This window comes from Takifugu rubripes, chromosome 21, assembly GCF_901000725.2.
Source record: "Takifugu rubripes chromosome 21, fTakRub1.2, whole genome shotgun sequence".
Taxonomy (NCBI): Eukaryota; Metazoa; Chordata; class Actinopteri; order Tetraodontiformes; family Tetraodontidae; genus Takifugu; species Takifugu rubripes.
Window position 1 is genome coordinate 5,674,736 of NC_042305.1, and position 22,497 is coordinate 5,697,232.

The 22,497-nt window shown below is 45.5% G+C and overlaps 1 protein-coding gene across 1 annotated transcript; it reads left to right on the top strand.

Moving 5' to 3' along the window:
• Nucleotides 1–2,144: 2,144 nt before the first annotated feature.
• pdlim2 (PDZ and LIM domain 2 (mystique)) lies at nt 2,145–11,605 on the top strand. The gene is made up of 5 exons (XM_011619742.2): nt 2,145–2,272; nt 7,903–8,021; nt 10,187–10,305; nt 10,461–10,572; nt 10,715–11,605. Exons 1-5 carry the CDS (start codon nt 2,168–2,170, stop codon nt 10,899–10,901), a joined length of 642 nt encoding a protein of 213 aa, XP_011618044.2. The 5' UTR covers nt 2,145–2,167; the 3' UTR covers nt 10,902–11,605.
• Nucleotides 11,606–22,497: the final 10,892 nt, after the last annotated feature.

Here is a 22,497-nt window from a genome sequence, read left to right on the forward strand (position 1 = left end):
GAGCAGTGTACATTTAAAGTTCATCCATCCATCCATCCATCCATCTTCTGCCGCTTATCCGGGATCGGGTTGTGGGGGCAGCAGCCTAAATTGAGAGGCCCAGACTTCCCTCTCCCCAGCTATTTCTTCCAGCTCATCCGAGGGAATCCCCAGGCGTTCCCAGAGCATTCGAGAGACATAGTCTGTCCAATGTGTTCTGGGTCTTCCCGGGGGCCTCCTACCGGAGGGATATGCCCTGAACACCTCACCAGGGAGGCGTCCAGGGGGCATCCTGACTAGATGCCCAAGTCACCTCATCTGGTTCCTCTCAACGCGGAGGAGCAGCGGCTGTCGATCTCCTGCTTCATTCTTCCCTCACTCGTTGAAGTTCCTTCTGACAGGAGACTCTGCCAGGTGTCCCCGGAAGACCCTAACAATACGTTTGGGTCTGCCGGCTCTGTCCAGCATCCTTCCTCACCCTGGGAGCCAACCCACAGCTCTGCCCCTCTCTTCACCCGGTCGTCCAAAACATGCGGCCACAAATCCGATGACACGACCACAAAGTCGATCATCGATCTGCGGCCTAAGGCGTCCTAATGCCAAGTGTACATGTTGACGCCTTTATGCCTGAACAAGGTGTTCATTATGGACAATCTCAGATGAGCACAGAAGTCCAGCAACAGAACACCACTCGGGCTCAGATCAAGGGGGGCATTCTTCCCAATCATACCTCTCCAGGTCTCGCTGCCACTGCTAACATGAGCATTGAATGACTTCAATGGAGGACGAGGGAACCCCCAGCAGGAGCACTTCAGCATTCCTTCTAAGGACTCCAAAAAGGGTGGATACGCTCAACTGCTGTTTGGGCCATGGCACAAACAACAGTCAGGATCCGTCCCCCCACCCAAAGGCGAAAGAATGCTACCGTCTCATTCACCGGGGCAAATTCCAATATACAGGCACTGAGCCGGGGAGCAACGTGGATTGCTACCCCTGCCCATCGCCTCTCAGCATTGACAACTCCAGAGTTGTAGAGAGTCCAACCCCTCTCAAGAAGACTGGTTCTAGAGCCCTTGCTATGAGTCTAGGTGAGGCCGACTATATCAAGTCGGAACTTCTAAACCTCGCACACCAGCTCAGGCTCCTTTCCCATCAGAGAGGTGACATTTCATGTCCCTAGAGCTAGAACATTTCACACTGTGGACATGTTTGTTTCTATCCAGTTTATCCAGAGATTAAAAAACTATTGTCCATCAGAGTGGCAAACCTTAAAACATAAATGCCACATAAATATAAAAAAACACCAATGCATTTATGCATGCAATTATACACCAATGCAATATTGTGGCAGCACGCGGACAACTCTCACCCAAGGAGGATTATGGGTTGGGGGGTTTTCTGCGCCCTTTTGTTTTTGGCGCATTTTTAATATTGATTCATTTTGTTTATGGCATTCTTAAAGAAAACTAACAAAAAACATGTCTGGAGTCTTTCTTCGTCCTGCCGCAATGTTGACGCCAACAGTCATCCAGTTGTTCCGTGGCTCCGTGGTTTCAACTTTTCCACCTGCAAGGAATCACTTCTGATGACTCCAGGTATCGGCAGTCCACACGCTGTGCCATGCACCTGCTACAGGCACCGCAGCGGACCAGGAAGTAGAATCAAGAATCAAGCAGCTCCTGCTCTGGAGCACAGCCTCTCTGCAGTGCAAGAACGGACAAGCTACTTTCTCTGCCTAGATTAGGCAATGTGCAGCAGTGGATCTCGGGAAAAATATGCTGTTGTTTTTAGGCTTGGATGAATGTGGTTTCCTTTCCCGCACATTTTCCTGCACCATCTCCCACCTCTGGTACATGGAGCCCTGGCGAATTTACTTTGCTTGACTTCTAGTGATTTCCATGCTTTTGCCAAAGAAGTGGATTGTACTGCTCTCTTCTCGATGTTTGTCCATTCACGGAGTGACGTCGGATACCCTGCAGCCAACTGCGGAAGACTTGGTCCCAACGATGGTGCCTGGAGCTTCCACCCTGAGGCAGCTGGGGCGACCTGTGCTTTTTCTGCCAGCATTTTTGTGGCAAGGCTTGGCTCTACGTCCCTCCATGCACATTCGAAGTGATGGGAAATGCCAAAGCGGGAGCTCAGTAGCAGCCGTGGGCCCTGGTGAACAGGTGGGGAGCTGCTTTTCATCATGGACTTCCTGTCTGGTAGAAGGCTCCTGGTGGACTCTAGCACTCAGAGGAGCCTTCTCCCTCCAGCTGGCTCGACCCAGTCGTCCAGAGGGAGTGGCCCACAGGTGAGCGCCACTAATGGGCCTTTTATTGGGACAGGTCTGTGAGTATTTGTTTCTATGCACCCAATTTTAATGGGGACTTTAATTGGGCCTCCAGTGCAGTGCCCATTAGAGTGGCAGATTGTGTTTGTGCTAATGGTGTGCTGGTCATTGTTGTTTGATTGATTCTGTGTGTTGTGCTACGTTTTCATGTCAGACAGGGGGATGTGGGCCCTTAATGCATGTTAACTTCTCGTGTTCAGGTAATGATTTTCATATGGCGACTTTCCCCGGCTGATCGACGTCACATGACTGTTATCCCATTTTGCACATCCAGGATTTTTCCATTCACCTCACAGATTTGGATGTGGCGCACAGTTCTTAAAAGGTCTCCATGTGGCTGGAGGCTGTTCTTAAGACCACTGTGATTACCCCATTTAGGCACAAACATTTCAGAGCCTGACCTCCAGCTCATATTTATTCATCCAAATTACATTTTGATCACCAGCCCGTCAGCTGAGAGGCATCTGGTGCACCTTAAACAAGTTTTTCCGTGTCTCAAAGAGATTGTCAACCCAGCAAAGTGAAAGTTCAGACTGCCCGAGATTGATTTCTTGGGTACCATATTTTCCGGACTATAGTCGCACTTTTTTTCATAGTTTGTCAAGGGGTGTGACTTGTACTCCGGAGGGACTTAAATAAATACATTTTTACAGAATTTCACATGTTCGTTATTTTCACACTGGCAACCACAAGAGGGCGCTCCAGGCGTGTGTACCTGAGGAACGAGTTCCTTTAGCGACGCAGAAGAAGAAGCGGTGCTTCGTCTATGGAGTTAGACTTGATTGTTTAGTAAACTTGCTTGGATGTTCTTTATGCTATAGTTATCTGAATAACTGTTAATATGTTACATTAACAAAGCAAACACATACTCAGTTCGTTGTGGGTCATGTAGCTGAATTTGTTACGTTAGCATTCTGTAATCCTATTGCTAATCCATGCTAATTGCCTTTCAAGAAGATCAAATAAATGTTCCCCCAAAATGCGACTTATAGTCCAATGCGACTTATATATCTATTTTGTTCATTATGCATTTTTTGGCTAGTGCGACTTAAACTCCGGAGCGACATATAGTCCACAAAATACGGTAATCGCATTTCATCACAGGACACGATTCCCTTGCCTTCCAAGGTACAGCCGGATGAATGGACTCCCAAACGGATTTAGGCATTTATTGAAGCTAATACTTGCAGACGTGGCGCTCCTTGCACATTCTGCACCGTGGGCACCCATAGCTCTTACGGCCGATTTATCAGGCATGGCTGTGGGGGCAGAGGTCAAGCAGTGGTCGGCTGGTGCATCGCATTGTGTTTTTTAGACATACAAGAAGTGTTTTTGATTGGGAGTTGTTGCCATTTAACCTGGTTATGTGCTATTTCCATTTTCTGCCAGAGGGCCACTCTTACAGCCAACATCGACAATAAACCCTTGACATTTCCTATGGTCAAGCCATGGTCTACTTGACAGCAGCACCACCTCGCAGCCATTTGCCCCCATCGTGCAACCATCCCCAGTGTGACGGCCCATTTAGGGTGTTGAAGATGGGCTCCAAGAATTTTTTGTTGGATATGGGAGGATGTAGGGAGCGCGTAACATTGGATAGGGTTTAGCCGGCACATTTGATGGCGGGCAAGGTTCTGCTATCAGCCCTGGTCCCCTGTCGGGGCCATCCTCCTTCCAGGGCCCCTACTGTGTTTTCTCGTGTTGTGTATACTGATTTGCAGAGTAGTGTAAATTGGGTTTCTCCTGTGTCTCATCAGGGGCAGACTGATCAAGCCTCTGGCAAGGGACTGACCTTTGCCCCTAGTTTTACTATGGGTGTTGGGGGGGGGGGGGTTGTGTGGAAGCACCTCTTACCCAGGATGATTATGGTTTGGAGCGTGTTCTGCACTCATGGTTTTGGTGCATGTTTAGTATTTATTTATTCTGGTTTTGTGGTTCATAAAGAAAACAAACAAAAACCCTGTCTGGAATATTTCTTGTCCTGCCACAATATGTCCATTTTGCTTTGTTTAAAGTAAAAACAAACATATCTCATTGTTTTAACATCTTTATGGCATTTGTTTTGAACCTCTATATGTGACAAAAACAAAGTTGTTTGAAACTCATTAGCTAGCAACTTTGTCACTTGTAAACAAACCTGTCAGTACAGTGAAACTTCTTTGGAGTAAAAGAGACACATAAAACATTTTGAAACAACAATGATATCATTGATCGGATTTGTTTGATTGATTGACATTAAAGCTGATCATGCAAATTGCATAAAATCTAAATATTTACCAATCTGATCAGATCCGGCATATTAACAAAGAGCTAACTCAAAGTTTTCAGTCATAAGGCGGTGAATCTTGCGCAGAAAAGCATTTTCGCAACACATTCAAACCTGATATTCAACTGGTATTCATCCTGGTATTCATTAAGATGGACTGCTGTCACTTAAAAAGAGAAAATGTTCATATTGAGCTATTTCAGCTATACGTCTGTACTTCATCTAATACACAAGTCTTGCTTAAGATGAAATATGTGAGATGTCAGAAGTTGAAAAATACATACAAGACTTTTATACCACAAAGAATTCCAGACATTTTTCAGAGTTGGTAAATAAGCAAAGCTTTAAACTTTTGAACATTTTAAAATTTGTTAAATGCAGTAGTTGTCTGAGAAGATCCCTTTTTCAACCCTCTTTTTGAGTTTGTATATTTCTTTTATTGGTGCATTAAATAGGATTTTGCTGGGCATCAGCAGTGTCCAGCCCCAGATCACTGCCTTACGTCAGCATACTTTTGAACAATGGGAACCATTCTCACCATGATATATCTGACATTCAAGTGGCTGACAAGTGGCTGTTAGATGCTGTCACTAGTCTACAGTATGTTTTCTGCACATTTTATGTTTTTAAAAATACCTTGTTTTAGTCACAAAATCTAGTCTCATAAAGGATTAGGACTGCATTAGAGATTATTTGCAATGGCAATCTTCAAACAAATGCCAAAGCCGCATGGTATATACAATACTGTATGTCTCCCTGAAAACCCTGAAAGACTCTCCCTGAAAACATCTGTTTTTATAAATTCTGTGAAACCACATCAATAACACTGTGGAGTTTCAGTGACGCTGCTGCAAGTAAACCAAAGTGTCACACCTTCTGTATTGGTGCACCAAAAACACTTGAGCTGTGCTGTGGTCAAAAGCTCCTTAAGGAAGTTAAGAAATTACAGCATTCCAGTCAGAACAGTCTATCCTGATCTTGCCTGTTTGTAGAGTTCTGCACTTTCATATTCTCCCTCTTTTTTTCCCCAATTCCACTGACCTTAATTTCCCTCAAAATTGAAGCCAAATTGTGTGTCCTCTGGGAGAATTGCATTCTATTTCATTTTATCACTTTCTTTCAATATATTTGAAATTTTAGCATGTAGCATGATTATTTTTCTCCAATTTCTTCTACTTCTAAAAGTGTTGCCTGTTGTTTCGGTCATTGTTTTGATTGAAGTTTTTTTTAAACCTCTTCATTTATTGGGCATCCATCCTTGTTGTCAAGTATTCTGCTGCTTCTATAGATACACTGCCCTTTTAGAACCCGGGTTTGCAAGAACACAACACCTTAGTAAGCATTGATATGTGAGCTGGCTGTCCTGGCTGAAAGCTGCCAAGTACAATTGATTAGCTCTTTTGAAGACCTCATTTTCAACTGGGATTTTTTTATATAAAGTATTAGAGCAGTAAATCAATACCATACATAAGGACATGCTGTCAACAACCAACTGCAAGAATTAAAAAATTAATTCTGAAGCTTGACAGATAAATTCAGATTACAGAGGTCTACATGGCAAAGATGTTGTCTGTCATCCATTCTATTATTTCTTTTTATAGAGTTATGTACCAGCCTTTTAGAATGGACCAAAAAATCAAGAGTGTTGGTGATGGGAGAAAAAAATGTACCATTCTTCACAGATGATGTCATAACACATCGCATGCACAAGTCAAACAATAAACCAACATGGGTTACATTACTGTCAGACAGTGCAGTGCGCTTTGTCGACAATACTGTAGTGTGTTGGGGTATACTGTATATGGAATTGGCTTCCCAAAATGCTTAGTGACATTGTGTTGGTGGATATAATTTCACGTTAATTCTGTCAAAAATCACCACAGATGTCTGTTATGCAATCTTTAGTCGTACTGTTCTATACAATATTCCACTAGTCTGCAATTACTGTTATAGGAAAAAGCACTTTAAAAAAAATAATAATTTGAATTCTAATTGTGGATTGATTAGTTGACTGAGGTGGATAAACAGTATTTCTCCTGTAGTTGAGCAGTGTGTGAGGTCCAAGAGCTGGTTGCCACACTTTATTCAGCCACATGTGTTACCCAAACAAATTTGTATATTTGCAGCTTTACCCGTTTCCTCTCAGGGTACGTCTTGAATGTAAAACCATCTACTGTCTGGCTGTTGTCGTCTCTTCTGGAATTACTTGCAATGTAAACAATGGTACATTGCAAGTAATGGTATGTGACTCAATGGGCCTGATTCTGGGCCTGATTCTGTATCATCATACTTTTATGTGAGGCTGCTGTCAGCTCATCGATGACATAGCCAGAGAGGGCTGGAATTGAATTAGCCCAAAAAACGGAATTGGCCCAGAAATGTAAAATTTGACTGCTCAAAGTTTAGCAATGACTAAATGTGAATAAGCAGACTTTTGCTCATCATATAAATGTATCCTACATTTGTTGTGATCCCCTCTACTGTCACAATTTAAACATTGGCTAACCCCATTCTTATATTTTCCTTTGTATGGTTAAGTTTTAAGTTTAAATAAATATTTTTTTCCTTGCCTGTCATCTTGATCTAATTTTTCCCAAATGTCATATATAGAGAGTCCATGTAGAAGGAAATTACATGTGTTAAATATCAACACTCTGCTTAACTGAGCAGTAACACAGGGACTTATGCCTCAGCACTGAGTTCTTGTGGTTGCAGCACTTAAATCAGGGGTGGGGAACTCCCGGCCTCCGGGCCGTATACGGCCTACGAGACCATTTCTACCGGCCCGCAACGCAATAAGATTTTTGTATTTTATATGTGGGACTAATATTTATGGTGGAAATCACAATATGCCACTCTCCGAGTGCTTTCTAGTTGTTATTATTATTGTCTTTATCTTTCTTTCTTTTAATTTATTTTCTTGATTATCTTGTTGTATTGCAGTTTTTGTGAGTAGAGGCCTCGAACAGGCCCTTACGGGTCTCTTGCCTCAACTCTGCACCTCTTTTTTTTTATTGTTTTGTATGATCATGAAAACATATTTTACTTGTTTGTCATTTTATTCTATTTTTTTGGGGTGATTTTTATATGCATGTGTGCTAAATAAATAATTCAAACTCAAATGCAGCAATCATGAGACTTAGCAACACAGTGGTTATAGACTTTTTTTTGTCTTTTTTTTTGCATCCCTAGGTATGTGTTCATAATAGTATGGCCCTCGGAGGACTTTATAAAAATTGAAATGGCCCTATATATGAAAAAGGTTCCCCACCCCTGACTTAAATGGTAGTTGGGTGCTCACTGTTGCTGACGTTTTCCATTACAGGAACACTGTTCTGCAGACGACAGAAACAACTCACTGTCCAGCAGAACTCCAACCCTACCAGGACATGACTCACCTCATAGCCCAATTGATCTGGATGTTCTCACATCTCCATGCCATAGGTAAAGTCCATTCCTAAGGCGATCGCACAATCACACTTAATTGCAAAATAAATATGATTAATGTCCACAACAATATGTTGTGTAGAACATAAATATGGAATATCTTGAAAAAGAACCAGACATACAGTTGAATAATTTATCATCAAAAAGCCTGAAATTATCATTGCGTAAAAGAATATTATATAACAAACTCAAAGATTTGTCTGGACTTCTTAGGGAATGTCACACATGCTACATAATATATCTGGAGTTAATTTTGTGATCTAAGAACATTTTTATCAAATATTTATGGGGATCTATTGACAAGTAAGTCACATTTGATTGCTTGTTGCGGGTCAGACCCTGGGATTCTGTAAAGCGCCTAGAAATAAGTTTAATTGTAACAAACGCTATATAAAGATTGATTGATTATGTGAACATGGGGGATGTAAATATTTTTTTCCAAACTTATATCAAAACTTACATTTTCAATACCTGTATTTGAGTAAAATTATTTTCTTTAATTAAACCATGATCACAGTCTTTATTAATGAATTTAATTATATTATAATCATATCATTATTTATTTACTTACTTTTTATTGGTTAACTGATAAAACAATAACAAAGATTTTTCATAATGAGCTAAAATAATAATCCTGAATAATAGAAGTGTTGAGCAGTTGAGATTTATTTTAGACCTGCCTAAATTTTTTTTTCCTCTTTTGTTTGCATTTGTATTTCCACTTCACATAATGGTTGATTGGCCCCTGATAAACCACCAAATTAGTGATGTGTCAGCAGCTGCAGTCAAATCCAAGCATTCCATTTAGCCAAAAATCCTGTGATTTTCTGTGGTTCTTCCCCTGATTGGCTTCACGTCGGAAGTCCCCAGCCTGACCACAGAGTCAGTGACACCCATTTACCCTCCCCTTTATGACACATAGCCAATGAGTGTTGGGCAAGAGTCACACCTTACAACTCTTATTTTGTTGTCTGTGTTAGTGTCGACATATTTAGTTCCGTGTAGTATGTCTTTTGAGAGAGCAGTGCTAGTCATACGGGACAGACTGTAACCAAACAGTTGGACTGTTTCTTTGTTCTATCTTTCTCTGTTTGTAAGGTGAGTCCTGCCATGAGTCATTTGAAGATTCTGTTTGGTTCAGGCCAAATAAAAGCATGATTGGAATTTGCCATGTCAATCTGAATGTTTTTAGTACGTGTGTGCTATGATTATATCATTATCCATTCTTGCTTTGTGCCATTGTGCACATTGAAACCAGAAGTACATTCATCATCAGCTCAGACATTTCACAGATGTGACAATAGAACCAAACAACCAACTTTCTGAAGTTGTGTAATACTTTAAAAGATCTGCCTTTCCCCAACTCTAAACCAACTATGTCATTCCTTTCACTCTTATGCTTGTATGTTCCTTATTTGAACTTGACTTTCCATTTATTTTAAGATTGCAGTTCCAGCAAGCATGGTGAGAGAAGTGAGATGGGAAAATAGGCTGAGGGTGGAGTAGAGAATTTGGAGGGTCTGTTTTCAATTGGAACCATGTTCGATGATGCATAGGGAAACACATTACATGTTTTGAATTTTCTGAATGTTCTTCTGTTCCCCAGAGCGTGCATACTTGAGGCTAGAACTGGAAACCAGTACACAAAACCTAAATTAATATAGCCTCCTCAATTTCTTTCACTTAAAAGTTTTTTTTGTTGCATTTTGTTGAATTTTTTTGTTGCATCTCACATTAAAGTATATTTGACACATTCAACAGTAATACATAAAACTTAATCAAAAGGGCCAAATACAATATGGGGAATTAAAAATATGATTATGGAAACACTGTATAGTTGTGCTCTTATCACACAGTTTGTCTTATATCATCCTGAGTTTATGCTCGTTTTCTGGTCAGGGTTGTCACACTATTAGTTTATAATAAACAGTCATGTTATAGAAAAACATTACTGTTGGAAATCCAGTGATTGAGAACTGTCACTTCACCTGGACAAATAAAGGTCTGATAAAAAAAAAAAAGTACTATCTGAAATTAGTGCAGCTGTGCTCAGGAAACACGTTAAAAAAAGACATGAATTCAACAAATTTGGTAAATATTAAAATATCTATTGTGATTTCTCTCTCTGGCAGCAGTTCAGGCTCTGATTTTGCCATGAACAGGTTTGACAAGGATTCTGAGGTGTACAAGATGATACAGGAGAACAAAGAGTCCCGTATACCCCCTCGTCAGTCCAACACCTTTAAAATGCTACAAGAAGTCCTGGAAGCTGATGAGAGAGGTGAGGAAAAAGATATAGCAAATTATTAATTGTAATATCAATCTAATCTTTATTAAAAGACAGCAATAACAGGTCTATTAATGACCAGTTTTTGTCTGAGTGTGTCTGTGTGTATATGTGCATATATGTGTGTGTTGTAATGTACTGTACTGCAGAGGCAGCCCTGCAGTTTCCTGGGAAGCTTTCACCCAACATCTCTAAACTGACCATGTCAGAAAGTGGTGAAAAAAAAACCCGCATCTGTGAAAAGTGTGGCGCCAGCATTGTGTAAGATTGGCTTCACTTGAACTTCTATAGATTGTGACCTCTGTTTGTGCTTTCCTATAATTTTCCTTTTTTGATCCTTGTTTGTAGACTTATGTGGAAATAAATCCATTATCAGCTCATCTGGTGTCATCTCTCTCCACAGCACAGTCGCTGTGCGCATCATGCACAACCACTTTCGCCACTCGGAGTGCTACACTTGCACAGATTGTGGTCTTAACCTAAAGATGAGAGGCCACTTCTGGGTAGGGGATGTGATGTACTGTGAGAAGCATGCCAAAGAGCGACATCAAGGCCTGGCATCCACTCAAGCCATGGTAACCCCTCACTGAGACTGGTGCTACACCCTCCAGGCAGAGTGCTGCTGAGCTTCCTAAGGTTCTGCCTCACCTGACCAACTTAAAGACTTTGGGATGGGGTGAGGTGGGGGCACTGGTTGACTAAATGAGGCAAGATGTTGAACAGCATTTAACAGTATTTTTCACTAGGAAGCTTCGCTTTTGCCTTTCTTGTACTTTAGTTTATTTACAGCTCTAAGGTTGCACAACCACAGTGGAATCTTTATATTGTACAAAGGCCAGATTTATCCAGCACCAATGCTGGAGACCAATTTGACAACACTGGTTTTCTGATTCAGAATCTGGATTCTTCTGGCTGTATGCAACTAAAACCCAGTGGACCCAGTACTGCGTGTTTGAGATGAAGGGGGAAGCAGCGTATGCATATATGAAATTACAGTCAGTTCAAAAGGGCTCAAGTTTTCTCTTTTTTGCATATAAAGCAAAATTTAATGACTAGAGGTAGTGGTGAAAATATACACAAAATCTCAACTTGTTTCTTATAGGTTCATTATTCTTTTATTTTAGTGTTATTGTGAGTGAATTGTATTCTATAATATAAATGCATATTGTGCTCATTGAACCATTCGCAATTACTTGTAATGATTCTAAACTCCAGATACAGCAGTACTCAGACACATTAACATTTTCAAAATTAAGTGCAACTAAATAAAACTTCACTGCCTGAGGTTTCTTCACTCAATTGTATTGAAATCATATGCATGAATCATCAGTTATATTGGTTTTGTTCACTGTCATTGAGCCGTTTCTTACAACACAATATAAGGTTTCACAAGCATCAGTTTTAAATTTCAATCTACCTTACACCAGAATCTCGACAGTGAATTGAAATTATGAGAACTCCCAAAAGATCCAAAGTCTAGCTTAAATTCACATTTCTCATTGTGAAATACGAATGGTGTTTCATTAATTATGAGATAACTTGACACAAGCCAGACCAGGCTAAATCTGAAAATGTAAAAACCCTATTCACGGGAAAAAAAATAGAAACAGAATAACTTCATGTCTTGGAGATAGGACAGACACAAAAACTTTTTCAGTGACCCTTTCTGTTCTGTTTTGTACCTTGTTGAAAAACATTTAAAATCCAAATTAAGTCTCTTTATAGAGCTGTGTCGAGGATGCATTCAACATAAACAGTGTGACAGATATCACAGCTAATTTTTAGGAGATAGAAACACAACAACGAACACATATCTAAAATGTGCGACATACATAAACCAAAATGAGATCATCAGAAAGCAGTTCGGTGTGTTCACCAGTAGAGGGCAGCATTGCAAAACACACATAAACTGTTCAAAAAAAGTAGAGGAACACTTTTTAATCAAAGAAAAGCAACCAATCAGTCAAACGTCTGGGATATTGATCTGGTCAGTTAAGTAGCAGAGGGGGTTGTTAATCAGTTTCTGCTGCTTTGTTGTTAATGAAATCAACAGCAGGTGCATCAAAGGGGCAACAATGAGAATGTTTTCGAAGTGTTTTTGAATTTTTTTGAGCAGTGTATGTATGTGTGTGCATGTGTATGTGCATATATATATATAATATACCGGATGCTACCTGATGTCAAATGAACATCAGGTAGCTACTGATGGCTACTGGAACAAGGAGTCATTCATGGAGCAGATCAGAGATCCTGGTTGTGATGGAGTGTTACTATGGGAGTAACCCCAGCAAGAGAGGGTGCATGCAGAGGATGTGGGAGAAACAGTTACTTCGAAACCCCACATCCTCACTGACTAAGAAGCAGCTCTTAGCTCAGTGTTCGAATATGCTTAAAAAGTAAGTTGCTAGATATTGATGAGGTACAGTGTTGTATCTTGTCCACAGTACAAATACGCTACGGCAAGGGGGAGCCAGGACGCCAGGTCAGCTTGTGGGTGATTTCACCATCATCCCCAAATATCGAGATTGGGTACAAAGCCCCAATGACAGACGGACACAATACATCATGAAGTCCTGAGGGAACTCAACGACCTCCTTGCCAAGGCTAACACAGTACCAGAATAATCTCTACTGAAGGACTTGAACGCGGCACTGCCAACCATCCCTACCACTACCATCACTGAGACCAATCAGCTGATGTATGCAATGGCACCTGTCATCCTACAGATGCTTGGCTACAAGATGAAGAGCATGAACAGCCAGAAGGAGCAAACTGCCCCATGGAGGAGAAGGCTAGAGGCAAAAATCATGGTGGCACAGAGAGAAGTCAGCCTTCTAACAAAACTGAGTAGAGGCATGAATCTAAGGAAAGAGCTGCCCAAGAAATGTAACAAACTGTCCACAACTGAGGCACTGGAGACTGCGAAGCAAAGACTCACAGCCCTTGCTACCCGACTAAAGAGGTACACAAAGGAGGCAAGAAGAATAAACAAGGTGTTCTCCACCAATCCAGCAAAGGTGTACTCTCAATGGCAGGGCAACAAGATGGCAAGAGACACCTCAGGGCTGTGACTGAGCAATACAGGAAGAGTATCTGGGAAGAGTGGAGGGTTTCACCATACCATACCATCCTCTACCGCTTATCCAGGGTCAGCTTGCGGGGGCAGCAGCCCAAGCAGAGAGGCCCAGACTTACCTCTGCCCAGCTACTTCTTCCAGCTCGTCCGGGGGGGATCCCGAGGCGTTTCCAGACCAGTCGAGAGACATAGTCTCTCCAATGTGTCCTGGGTCTTCCCGGGGGCCTCCGACCGGAGGGCCATGCCCTGAACACCTCACCAGGGAGGCGTCCAGGGGGCATCCTAACTAGATGCCCAAGCCACCTTATCTGGCTCCTCTCAACGCGGAGGAGCAGCAGCTCTACTCAGAGCTGCTCCCGGATGGCAGAGCTTCTCACCCTATCTCTAAGGGAGAGCCCAGCCACCCTATGGAGGAAGCTCATTTCAGCCGCTTGTACCCGTGATCTTCTTCTTTCGGTCATTACCCAAAGCTCATGACCATAGGTGAGGGTAGGAACGAAGATCGACCGTTAAATCGAGAGCTTCGCCTTTTGGCTCAGCTCTCTCTTCACCACAATGGACCGGTGCAGAGTCCGCATTACTGCGATTCGCCTGTCGATCTCCTGCTCCATTCTTCCCTCACTCGTGAACAAGACTCCGAAGTACTTGAACACCGGAGAAGGCACTCCACATTTTCCGGTTGAGAACCATGGCCTCGGATTTTGAGGTACTGATTCTCATCTCAGCCGCTTCACACGCGGCAGCGAACCGATCCAGTGATCGTTGGAGGTCACGGGCCAATGACACCAACAGGACCACATCATCTGCAAAGAGCAGATCCTGAGGTCACCAAGCTGGATCCCCTCAACACCATGACTGCACCTAGAAATTCTGTCCCTAAAAGTTATGAACAGAATAGGTGACAAAGGGCAGCCCTGGAGGAGACCAACCCTCACTGGAAACGAGTTCGACTTACTGCCAGCAATGCGGACCAAGCTCTGAAACTGATCGTATAGGGAGAAGACGGCCCGTAACAGGGGGCCCGACATCCCATACTCTTGGAGGACCCCCCCACAGGAACCCCCCGAGGAACACGGTTGAATGGCTTCTCCAAGTCTACAAAACACATGTGGACTGGTTGGGAAAACTCCCATGCACCCTCAAAGACCCTGCTGAGGGTGTGGAGCTGGTCCACCGTTCCACGGCCAGGAAGAAAACCACATTGCTCCTCCTAAATCAGAGGTTCCACTATCTGCCGGACCCTCCTCTCCAGTACCCCTGAATAGACCTTACCAGGGAGGCTGAGGAGTGTGATCCACCTACAGTTTGAACACACCCTCCGGTCCCCCTTCTTAAAAAGGGGGACTACCACCCCGGTCTGCCAATCCAGTGGCACCGCCCCGATGTCCACGCGATGTCGCAGAGTCGTGTCAACCACGACAGCCCTACAACATCCAGAGCCTTAAGGAACTCTGGGCGGATCTCATCCACTCCCGGGGCCCTGCCACCGAGGAGTTTTTTGACTACCTCGATAAGTTCAGCCCCGGAGATACGGGAGCTTGTTCCCAGGTCCCCAGGCCCTGCTTTCTCACTGGAAGGCACGTTGGTAGGATAAAGGAGGTCTTCAAAGTATTCCTTCCACCGATCCACAACATCCCGAGTTGAGGTCAGCAGCACACCATCGCCACTATACACAGTGTTGACAGTGCACTGGTTCCCCTTCCTCAGTCGCCGGATGGTGGTCCAGAACCTTTTCGAAGCCATCCGGAAGTCGTTCTCCATGGCCTCATCGAACTCTTCCCATGCCTGGGTCTTTGCCGCGGCAACCGCCGTAGCTGCACGCCGCTTGGCCTGCTGGTACCTATCTGCTGCCTGAGGAGTCCCACAGGCCAGTAAGGCCTGATACGACTCCTTCTTCAGCCTGACGGCATCCCTCATCACTGGTGTCCACCAAGGTAAATGAAACCCCAGGTGAAAGTGTTTACCTGTAGGACAGAAAGTCTGACTTGGATCCGGCCCTCGATGCCCACCCCTGCCCTAGAAGGAGCGCTCTCCAGCACTCCCTCTAAGGATTCCCTAAAGGGTGGATATGCTGAACTGCTGTTTGGGCCATAGGCACAAACAACAGTCAGGTTCCGTCCCCCCACCTAAAGGCGAAGGGAGGCTACCCTCTCATCCACTGGGTTAAACTCCAATATACATATATAAGGGGAGCAACGAGTATTGCCACCCCTGCCTGTCGCCTCTCACCATTGGCAACTCCAGAGTGGTAGAGAGTCCAACCCCTCTCGAGATGACTGGTTCCAGAGCCCTTGCCGTGCATCGAGGTGAGGCCGACTATATCTAGTTGGAACTTCTCAACCTCAAGCACCAGCTCAGGCTCCTTTCCCATCAGAGAGGTGACATTCCATGTCCAGAAAGCCAGTTTATGCAGCCGGGGATCAGACCGCCAAGGTCCCTGCATTTGGCCCCTCATGCAGGTGGTGAGCCTATGGGAAGGGTTTCACCTTAAGTCCAGCATCCTGAGGCTGTGTACAAAGTGAAAGGAAATGGCCCGAGGACTAGTAAATGTCCGAACTACTGTCCATGAGGAAACAACATGCCACCGAGATGGCCCCCTCAAGAAGATGGCCCCCACTGACCTACTGCTGAGTGAATGCCTCAGGCAACAAAAGCCTAGCAAGGAGGAGGAGCCTGAGGGGTTATTATGCAAGGACAAGCCCTGCATGGTATGTACCACTGACAAATTGAGGAAGTGGCTGATATCGAGAAAACATACCAGTGGCTGGAATAGGCCGGACTGAAAGACAGCACAGAGGCACCACTCATGGCCGCACAAGAACAGGCCCTGAACACCAGAACAATAGAGGCCAGGATCTACTATACCAGACAAGACCCCAGGTGTAGACTGTGTGGAGACACCCCTGAGACAGTCCAGCATATCACAGCAGGGTGCAAGATGTTGACAGGCAAGGCATACATGGCGCGGCATAACCAGGGTGACTGGCATAGTGTACAGTCATAGTGAACATCTGCACTGAATATGGACTGGAGGTCCCAGGGTCCATGTGGGAGACACCCCCGAAAGTGCTGGAGAACAAGCAGGCCAAGATCCTGTGGGACTTCCAGATCAAGACTGACAAGATGGTGGTAGCTAATCAGCCTGACATACAGTGGGACCACTACTTACGAACGTCTCTACATGCATATTTTTCAGGTTACGAAACGTCTCAACGGGAAAATATTTCCTCTTGTTACGAAGGAAATTTCAGGAAACAAAGGTCAAAAGTATGCTACCGCTGCTACATGCAGCTCGCGGAGTTTAGCGAACACAAACTTGCTTGTAGCTGCCATTGGCTATCGCCTAGCATCTTCCTGTCATCCCATAGCAGGGGACATCAATATTTACAGGTGTGTGTGTCCCAGCGTCGTCTCTGTTTAACTTTTATTCGCTATGGACCCCAGGAAAGTGATGGATAAAAGTGAAAAAGAAGAAAAGAAGAAGAAGAGAGGTTTTTTGTCAATACAAATGAAGCAAGAAATAATAGAAAAGCATGAAAAAGTGATGCGTTTGGTTGATCTCGCCAAAGAATATGGCCGTAATATGTCGATGATCGCCACAGTATTTAAACAAAAGGAAGCCCTAAAAGCTGCGACTCCTTCCAAAGGACTCTCTGTCCTTTCAATGAGGAGGTCGGCAGTGAATGATGAGATGGAAAGGTTGTTACTCGTGTGGATAAAGGAGAAAGAGATCGCTGGTGACACAGTGACCGGTGCTATAATTTGTGAAAAGGCAACCGCCATCTATAATGACCTGGTGACGGAGGATGCAGGTGGGGGAACTTCAGCGCAAGAATTACACCAGGAGTTTAAAGCATTGCGTGGGTGGTTTGAGAAGTACAGGAGGAGGACTGGAATTCACTCTGTTCTTCGCCATGGTGAGGCATGTAGCACAGACGACAAAGTGGCTGAAGAATTTGTGCAAAAATTCAAACAATTGGTGATTGATGAAGGCTATGTTGCACAGCAAGTTTTTAATTGTGATGAGATGGGCCTTTTTTGGAAAAAGATGCCTCGCCGTACCTTCATCACAGAAGAGGAGAAGAAAATGCCAGGCATGAAGGATCGCTTTACGCTTGCTCTTTGTGCCAATGCCAGTGGGGATTGCAAAATCAAGCCCCTGCTGGTGTACCACTCCAAAAATCCCAGAGCAATCAAGGCTCACAAAATAATAAAAGAAAACCTTCAGGTGCTATGGAGGGCCAATGCCAAGGCCTGGGTCACCCGACAATTTTTTGTTGAGTGGGTGAATTTGGTTTTTGGCCCTGGTGTTAAGAGGTACCTAGAGGAGAACAATCTCCCCTTCAAGTGCCTCCTCATTCTTGATAATGCTCCTGCCCACCCACCTGGCCTTGAAGATGATATCCTGGAGGAGATCTCGTTTATTAAGGTGCTGTACCCCCCACCTAACACCACCTCTATCTTCCAGCCCATGGACCAACAAGTCAATTCGAACTTCAAGAAACTCTACACAAAACCCATGTTCAAAAGGTGTTTCGACATCACTGAAAACACGCAGCTTACCCTTCGTGAGTTTTGGAAGCAGCACTTTGATATTGTTGTTTGCCTCAAGATGAGTGACATGGCTTGGCAGGAGGTGACCAGACGTAACCTTAATGCAGCTTGGCGAAAGCTGTGGCCCGATGTTGTTGCCCCACGAGATGTTGAGGGGTTCGAGGTGGAGGGTGAAGTTGAGCCTGAAGTTGATTAAATTATTTCGCTTGGCAAGGGCATGGGTCTTGAGGTGAATGACGAAGACATCAACAAGTTGATTCAGGAACACAAAGAGGAGCTTTCGACAGGGGAGCTGAAGGCGTTGGAAGCGATGCAACACACGGCAGTGCAGGAGGAATTCGGAGAGGACGAGGAGGAGGCAACCAGAATAAAAGACATTTTAGGAAAATTCCATGAAGTTTCAGAATTTGTCCCAGAAAAAGTCGGGCTATTGCTCATTATGATGATGTTTGCCTTTCACATTTTCGAAGGATTCTCAAAAGCCGACAAAAGCAAACGTCCTTGGATCAGTTCTTTAAGAAACATCAGGCAAAATCCAGAGAGAACTTGAACCAAAGAAGGCAAAAGGTGACGATGATAGCAGCTAAAAAGTAAACATAATTTTTATTCTTTACATTATTCTTTGTTTTTTGCATTATGTACAGTTCTGTTCGTTTATTGTTGTAGTTCAAATGTTTATCCATGAGATGGCGTGTTACCACAAGTGTTAGTAATGTTGCTAGTAATGACGGCTAATGTAAGATTAGCCTTTAATAAAGTTCATTTTGTTCCTGAAAAAGCCTTGCACTGATTTCCTACATTTATTGTGCGGTAATCTAATTGTAACATCTATTTGTTACATGTTTTGATGCATTTTTATGCTTTATAAAAATAATTATGTCCGAATTTTTGGGGGCTTGGAACTAATTAGGGCATTTACATGGAAAACGCATCTCTACTTACGTAATTTTCAGGTTACGAAGCAACTTCTGGAACGAATTAAATTTGTAATTAGAAGTCCCACTGTAGTGGTGATAGAGAAACACCAGAAGACAGTGGTGGTGATAGATGTAGCAATTCCAAGTGATAGCAACATCAGGAAGAAGGAACACGAGAAGCTGGAGAAGTACCAAGAGCTGAAGGAGGAGATAGAGAGAATGTGGGGCATGAAGGCAACTATGGTCCCAGTAGTGATTGGGACACTATGGTCCCAGTAGTGATTGGGACACTAGGGGCAGTAACACCCAAGCTGAGTAGTTGCTCCAACAGATACCAGGAACCACATCAGAGATGTCTGTCCAGAAGAGCGCAGTCCTGGGAACAGTTAAGATCCTGCACAGAAACCTCAGACTCCCAGGCCTCTGGTAGAGGACCCGAGTCTTTTTTTTTCTTGCAGGGCATATATATATATATCTATGCATTCAGGGCTGAGCCTATATTATGTACAAAACATTCAGTCATTAGGCTAATGAATGTGATAATGAGGGTGGTTCAAAGTGATTTCAGGTGCCTCTTGTCTTCTTTGTTCTTTGATGTTTCATTCTTTTTGCATTGTCTCTTAATTTCTGTCTGTCATTCTTTATTTGTTGTTTTTTTTCAGCTTTGTTTTTCTGCCTTAAATTTTCTTTTTTTTAAATCTGTAAATGATTGATGAAAAAAAAGATGGAGGGAGTGTGTTTTATAGATTCAGATTGTCCACAAAGAAAAAATAATAAAAGCCACCAGAGCTGACCCCACATTCTTAGCAATTACGTACCAGAGTTTGGCTGAACACCGCTTTTTTGTCAGAAACAGACAACAGACAGGATTCACCGGGGAGCAGGCAAAACAGAATGGTCAGGAACAGGCAAGGTCGGAACCGGGCAGGCAGGCAAACAGGAAAACGCTGAACACAAATAACGATCTGGCAGGGAGCAGGTGTGCCTCCGGGAACTAAGAAGGGGGCTCATTGGTGTCCAGATGCACAACAGGTGCGTGGGGCAAAGCAACTCAAGGGCGAGATTCCCTGCACCTGTGACAGAGCCCCCTCCCCCCTCAAGGGACGTCCCCCGACGTCCCCAAGGTAAGTCCAGGGTCGCCCTCCTGGGAACGGTGGGTGTGTGTGTGTGTGTGTGTGTGGGGGGGGGGGGGGGGGTTAGAACTCCTGTGACCCTGACGACTCCAACCCACGGTCCTCGTTCTCCACCTCCACGTCTGGTTCAGGCCTCCGAGGTCTGGCACGACCTACTCTCCTGGGTCATGAAGGCTGATCCGGATGTCTGGTGTGGAAGTCTCGAATTAGCTCCTTGTCTAGGATGTGTCGTGCAGGTACCCAGGCCCTCTCCTCAGGTCCATAACCCTCCCAGTCCACCAGGTATCGGAGGCCCCTGCCGCGGGGTTGGGAGCGCTGGAGACAACTGACTGTGTACGCCGGGCCCCCATCCACTAGCTGGGGGGGAGGGCGGGCGATCCGGGATCAGGGGGCTCTCGTGGGCAGGCTTAATTCTCGAAACATGGAAGGTGGGGTGAACGCGCATTGACCGGGGAAGCTGGAGTCTGACTGCCGCCGGGCTGATGACTCTGACGATGGGGAATGGACCCACGAACCATGTGGCCATCTTCCTGGATTCCACCTGAAGTGGCAGATCCTGTGTGGACAGCCATACGCGTTGCCCCACTCTGTATCTAGGGGCCGGGGTCCGGTGCCGGTTGGCCGCCACCTCGTACCGGGCGCCTGCCCTCACAAGATTGGCCTGAGCCCGGCCCCACATCCGCCTGCAATGGCGGGCATAGGCTGCTGCAGAGGGACAGGATGGTTCATCTGATTTTGCTGGGAACAGAGGGGGTTGGTATCCGTAGACACACTGGAACGGCGAAATTCCCGTCACCGAGCTGATCAAAGAATTGTGGGCGTACTCGACCCAGCCCAGAAAGGTTGACCATGTGGCCGGGTCCTGTGTTGCCATGCACCGGAGGGCCGTCTCTAGGTCCTGATTCCTCCTTTCTGTCTGGCCGTTGGTCTGCGGGTGGAATCCGGATGGACAGACTGGCGGTGGCTCCCAGATGCCCGCAGAACTCTTTACAAAAGATAGAGGCGAACTGAGGAACCCTATCTGAAACTACACTCTCCGGTAGGCCGTGAAGCCGGAAAACGTGCTGGATCACCATTTGGGCAGTCTCCTTTGCCGACGGCAGCTTGGGCAGTGGCACGAAGTGAGGCATCTTGCTAAACCTGTCGATGATCGTCAGAATGACTGTGTTCCCTGCAGACTGGGGCAGTCCGGTGATGAAGTCCAGGGCGATGTGCGTCCAGGGTCGGCACGGGACCAGCAGTGGTTGCAGTAGCCCGGCAGGGGCTCGGCATGGCCGTTTCTGCTGGTTGCAGATGGGGCAGGCATTGACGAATTCCTCGACATCCTCCTCCATGAAGGGCCACCAAAATCTCTGCCTCAGCAGGCCCGCCGTCCGACGTGCTCCAGGGTGGCAGACCAGCCAAGACGCGTGGGCCCACTCCAGGACCTCTGCCCTGACTGGGTCAGGCACGAAGAGCCGGTTGTTGGGGCAGGTGCTAGGTCCGGGTTGACTGGCAGCCGCCCTCCGGATTCTCTCCTCAATTCCCCAGGTGACTGCTGCCACGAAGAATGTTCTCCGGGATCCTCCTAGGGCCTTCGTCCTCCTCCCCCGCGAACTGCCGGGAGAGGGCGTCTGCCTTGCCGTTGAGTGACCCTGGGCGGTAGGAAAGGGTAAAGTCGAACTGAGTGAAAAACAGTGACCACCGAGCCTGACGGGAGTTCAGCCTCTTGGCTGTTTGAATATAACCAGGTTGCGATGGTCTGTCCACACGATGAAAGGCAGCACAGCACCCTCCAGCCAGTGCCACCATTCCTCCAGTGCCAGCTTGACGGCGAGCAGCTCCCGATTTCCCACGTCATAATTCCTTTCCGCTGGCATCAAGCAGCGGAAGAAGAACGCGCACGGGTGCAGCTTCTGGTCCTCCTGAGCCCTCTGTGACAGCACCGCTCCCACCCCCGTGTCGGAGGCGTCCACCTCAACCACGAACTGGCGACTGGGGTCTGGTAGTTGCAGGATGGGGGCAGTCGGAACCTAGGAAGTCCTAGGAAGCCCGCGTCCGCCTCTGGAGTCCAGGCAAACCCCTTCTTGGTGCTAGTAAGCGACATGAGTGGGCCTGCTGTGGAGCTATAATTTTGAATGAAACGCCGGTAGAAATTAGCGAACCCCACAAATCGCTGCAGCTGTTTGTGGGATTTGGGACGCGGCCAGTCCACGACCGCCGAGACCTTCCCCGGGTCCATCTGGATGTTCCCTGGCGCAATGATGAAGCCTAGCACGGGGAGTGGAACTGGCACGTCTCGGCCTTTACGAACAGCCGGTTGTCCAGTAGCCACTGTAGTACTGCCCGCACATGCTGTCCTTTCGAAAAGATCAAGATGTCGTCCAGGTAGACAAAGACAAACCGATCTAACATGTCCTGGAGTACGTTGTTAACTAAGGCCTGAAAGACGGCCGGTGTGTTTGTCAATCCAAAGGGCATTACAAGGTACTCGTAGTGGCCGGCCGGGGTGTTGAACGCTGTCTTCC

Excerpts from the sequence above, each read along its gene's own strand:
- pdlim2 (XM_011619742.2), top strand. The coding sequence starts at position 2,168 with ATGGACTTCCTGTCTGGTAGAAGGCTCCTGGTGGACTCTAGCACTCAG. Across the intron at positions 10,306-10,460 it reads CCTGGAAGCTGATGAGAGAG|AGGCAGCCCTGCAGTTTCCT; the intron begins GTGAGGAAAAAG and ends ACTGTACTGCAG. Across the intron at positions 10,573-10,714 it reads AAGTGTGGCGCCAGCATTGT|CACAGTCGCTGTGCGCATCA; the intron begins GTAAGATTGGCT and ends CTCTCTCCACAG.